Here is a 4185-nt window from a genome sequence, read left to right on the forward strand (position 1 = left end):
TTCCTTCCTTCCCTTCCTTTCATCCTTTCTTCCCTCCCTCCTTCTTTCCTCCCTCCTTCCCTCTTTTCTTCTTTCCTTCTTTCCTTCCTTCCTTCCTTCCTTCCTTCCTTCCTTCCTTCCTTCCTTCCTTCCTTCTTCCATCTGCCTGTCTCACAAAAGAGTTTAATAGAGAACAGTTTGGGAATTACAAGACCACCGGTAAGCGCAGCCTTGGTATTAAAATACACACAGGGAACTTAGAAACATGTTTCATGGTGAACATCTCTCCAGAGGCCTCACAGCTCAGATTCTTCAGCAGTTGCTGCTGCTGTTTTTCACCTGTTTTTCAGACCTCGCCTCTTGGCTCCTCATCCTCCGTGCCTCCCCCACAAGCCCGTCTGCTCTCAAGGCCTCAGCCAGCCTCTTCCTGGCTTTTTTCACTTGATAAATCTGTCTCTGGATGTTCGTAAAAGTTGCAAAGCTCCTCAGAGCATATCTTTCCGAACTGGAGACTGGCTGGACCAGTGTGCAAACTCTCTACACCAGACTGGCCCCAGGGATCCACTTTGATTTCCTAAATTCATTATTTTAAAGGGATTTGCAAAATCCAGTTGGTTTTGATATGGGAAAGAAAACTAAACCAACTCCATTTTGTGTTCTAGTGCCATTTTAAAGCTTAAGTTTCTGTTTCCTTAAGTTTGTTTTTTGTAAATGTCATAGTTACCTAACCTGATATGACCGCATGCTGTCATAAGACTGCTTGTTCCCTATGTAAAATGTCAGACACCTTTGTTCTTTTGTCACAAGCTAAGCCCATGCTTTGTAGTCTTTCTATAGCTGCACTAAATCATATCAGCACCAACGCCTACATAGAGCTGGAACTAGACCTGGAACTAGAACTGTGTAACTATTCTCCCCTCCTGCCTTTCGGGGTCAGTGCTCAGTCATGTACTGTATGCCCACCGCTGGGCCCCAGTAAACTTGCTTGTCTCTGCCTCCGACCTCCGCGAGTGACTCAATTAAATAAATGCCTTTGCCGCAACATTAAAGTTCTCCTTCCCTGCCTTGGGGCTGGAGTCCTTGCAATCTCCAGCTTGCACTGAGTTGCTGGGCTTCTCCTGCTTCTCCTCCTGTGGATCACATCTGACCTCCCTGCCGGGATGGGCAGTGCTCCGGTCACTGGCCTCAGGAAGATGCGGCTGGTCAGTCTCACAGGGAGTGCAGAGCCCACACCAGCTGTCCACTTCCTAGCTGGCATGGACTCTTCATTTCCTCTGTAAATTCTGTGCATTCTGTAAATTCATACTTCTTCTGAGCTTCACCACAAAAGGCTGGCTTGGAAATGAGCTTGTTGCTGGGTTCCCCCATGGTCACTGCATTTATCCTGCTGGCTGTACTCCTGAGAGGCAGACAGGCTGTGGCTTGCTAGAAAAGGCCTTATTGGGCCAGGGATAAAGCTCAGTGGCACAAGCACCTGCCTGGCAAGTGCAAAGTTCCGAGTTCGATTCTCGGTACCAAAAAAAAAAAAAAAAAAAAAAAAAGAAAAGGCTTTATTTCTTCATTATAAATGTAACATGGATATATATCATCATGCATTTTAGGACACAGGCACTAAAATGAGGAGATAGAACTAAAAATGTTGACGGAATAGGCTTGTCCATGAACATGAAGTGAGTAAAGACACTCACTGTCTTCACGGTGAGTGAGGTAGGGAAAGAGGTAGAATAAGGTCCCTTAAAAAAAAAAAAAAGCCAGAAAAAAGGAGTAAAGGTTTTTCTGCGCTATTGGAGCATGGAGTGAGGTACGGGTGTATTTGCAAGCTGAAAGTGGGGTTAGGAAAAAAGGGTATTTTAAGAAAGCATAAGAAAAACCAAACCAGGGCTGGGGATTCAGCTCAGTGGCACAGCGCTTGCCTGGCAAGCGCGAGGTTGTGAGTTCGATTCCCGGTACTGGGAAAAAAACCAAACAAAAAACAAAAAACAAAAACAAACAAAAAAAAAAGAAAAACCAAACCAGACCAACGAGTTTCGCCACTCAGGGCCATGCCATTGTAAGTGTGTCAGCAGGATTTCTTCCAGTACGTTCCTGTATATTTACTTACATGGTTGAGGGTACAGTATCCACACAATTTACATGCCACTGTTTCCACCAAATGATAGCCCCCTTCCCTGGGCCAGGAGAAACGCTTTGCTATTAGTTTTGCTGAAGAGTATTGTGCCGGTAAGTGGTGCATGGTACAGTGGGTCTTACTCCTCTGTGTGTTTCTTTTTTTCTTAAAGCTGCAGACGCTTCCACCTAAACTTTCATGGGATCCCATGCATAAAGAAGACAAACCTGCTGTGGTTGAGCTGAGAGGGAGCCTGAGATCCTACCCTTCTGTCTCCCTGCAGTCCCCACCAGCCACCTGTGAGCCCCAACAGTGGCCTCCTTGGTGTCTCTGGGGACTGCCAGGGTTTCATTTGGACTTCCTACATTTAATTCACCTTTCCCCATTCCTTGATGGTTGCAGGTGGTTTCCAATTTTTTTCTGGTTGCTGTTACTATAAACACAGATAGGGACCTCACACAAGACCTCTCATGCATACATTTTAGCTGATTTGGATTATTATATACATTAAGTCCCCGATTTATGAACATTTGAGTTGTGAACTTTCACAGGTATGCTGTGTAAGACTCACTTTGTGGGGTTTCATTCTCCTGGAACAGGACTCCTTCATAAGCTGGCGACTTACTATAGATCTCGTTAATACCCTCCTTAAACCTGTCCGCTCCAGGCCTTTGTTCTGGGAAATTGCTTGAGGCTGGTTGGAAAGTGCTCCTCTCAGCCCCAGGCCTCAGGGGTGGAAATGCCTGAGAACCCCTCCTCACTGAGAAAGGCTGGGTCAGTCAGCCAAGGCCAGCTGGAGGGGGCCTCGCAGCTCCCCCCAAATGAACAAGGCAAGAGGCCCCGCTCCACCTACCTGGTTAATCATGCAGGTCTCCAGCTCTTCTTTCGAGAACCCTCTTTGCCCTCTTTCCTTGCTCTGGCAAAACAGAACAGAACAAAACCTGAGAGGCTGGGGGTAGATGGGATGTCATCTTTCCGCCAAACCTGTTTGCTTTAGTGGGAATGGTCAGTGCTTTCTCAAGAGGTGATCCCATGTGCTGATCCTGAGGGGTCTGCGCTGAAGTGTGAAACCGTTCACTGTGCTTTCAACAACAGCAACAGCAACAACAACAAGATAGATGAATAATACATTGCATCAAGATGCATTAAGATTCTATCAGCGACAACTAACCTCTGTTGAGATGGTACTAAGCTGGTAGGTTTGAGGTCACAGCCTTGCATGGCCGTTTGTACCGTACTACATTAGGATGCTGGGGAAGCTGCACCCAGGCCCTCTTTGGACTTGACCCTGGCCACTATGTCTAACATTCCAGCCTGTGGGAGGACGGGTCGGACGGGCACATCTGCGGCCAAATGAGAGTGTGTTCTCTGCACTGCAAGCCTTACCCGGTACCACATGAAGATGGTCTTGAAGGCGTTTTCGTTGGAGCAGGAGCCGCAGGCCATGGTGACAAGCTGGGACATCCCTTTGGGAGCCACCTGCCGCGAGGGAGCCAGGAGTGAGCCCAGGCCCATCTGACCCCCACTTTCCCTCCCTGGCGTTGTTCTCCCAGGGTCCTCCCCCTCCCCTATCTGGGAGCCATAGTGCAGGCGGGAGGGAACCAAGGAAATCCTGGAAGCAGCCAGACGTGAAGGGTGGGCTTCGGCTTACCCAGGGCTGGAAAAAGAAGCCCAGGAAGGCCCTGAAGCCCGCAGAGAAGAAAGAGAGGCACAAAAGCCACGCCTGTGCCTCCTGCTGCAGCTGCCACTCCTAAGATACCCATACTTTGCAGGTAGGAAGCTGAGGTTCCCAGTGACTTTAATCCTTGTAACAGCAAAAGCTGAAAAGTTGGGGGAGGGATGAGTAATTCATGTGGAGTTCCTCTTGTGGGACAAATATTAGTTTCCCCTGGGTTCCCTTTGCCCTGCACAGAAAATCCTCTTCTTTTCTACAAGTGGAAATTAAAAATACTCTTCATGGAAGAATAAGCCCAGCTGCATGTGGTAGCACATGCCTATAATCCCAGTACTCTGGAAGGCTGAGGCAGGAGAACTATACATTCAAGCTCAGGCTGGGCAATTCAGTGACTTAGCGAGACCCTGTCTCAAAAAAAAAAAAA

The 4185-nt window shown here is 47.9% G+C and overlaps 1 protein-coding gene across 2 annotated transcripts in view; it reads right to left on the reverse strand.

Moving 5' to 3' along the window:
• The window catches only part of Abat (4-aminobutyrate aminotransferase), a 93206-nt gene that overhangs the window by 17783 nt on the left and 71238 nt on the right, over nucleotides 1-4185 (reverse strand). For both annotated transcript variants that reach the window (XM_005391219.1, XM_005391220.2), the window contains exons 8-9: nucleotides 3473-3565; nucleotides 2940-3002 (exon numbers count right to left, since the gene is read on the reverse strand). In XM_005391219.1, coding sequence (XP_005391276.1) covers nucleotides 2940-3002; nucleotides 3473-3565 — 156 coding nt within the window. The remainder of the gene's footprint in view (nucleotides 1-2939; nucleotides 3003-3472; nucleotides 3566-4185) is intronic.

Source organism: Chinchilla lanigera, unplaced genomic scaffold (genome assembly GCF_000276665.1).
Source record: "Chinchilla lanigera isolate Chin_1 unplaced genomic scaffold, ChiLan1.0 scaffold00041, whole genome shotgun sequence".
NCBI lineage: Eukaryota > Metazoa > Chordata > Mammalia > Rodentia > Chinchillidae > Chinchilla > Chinchilla lanigera.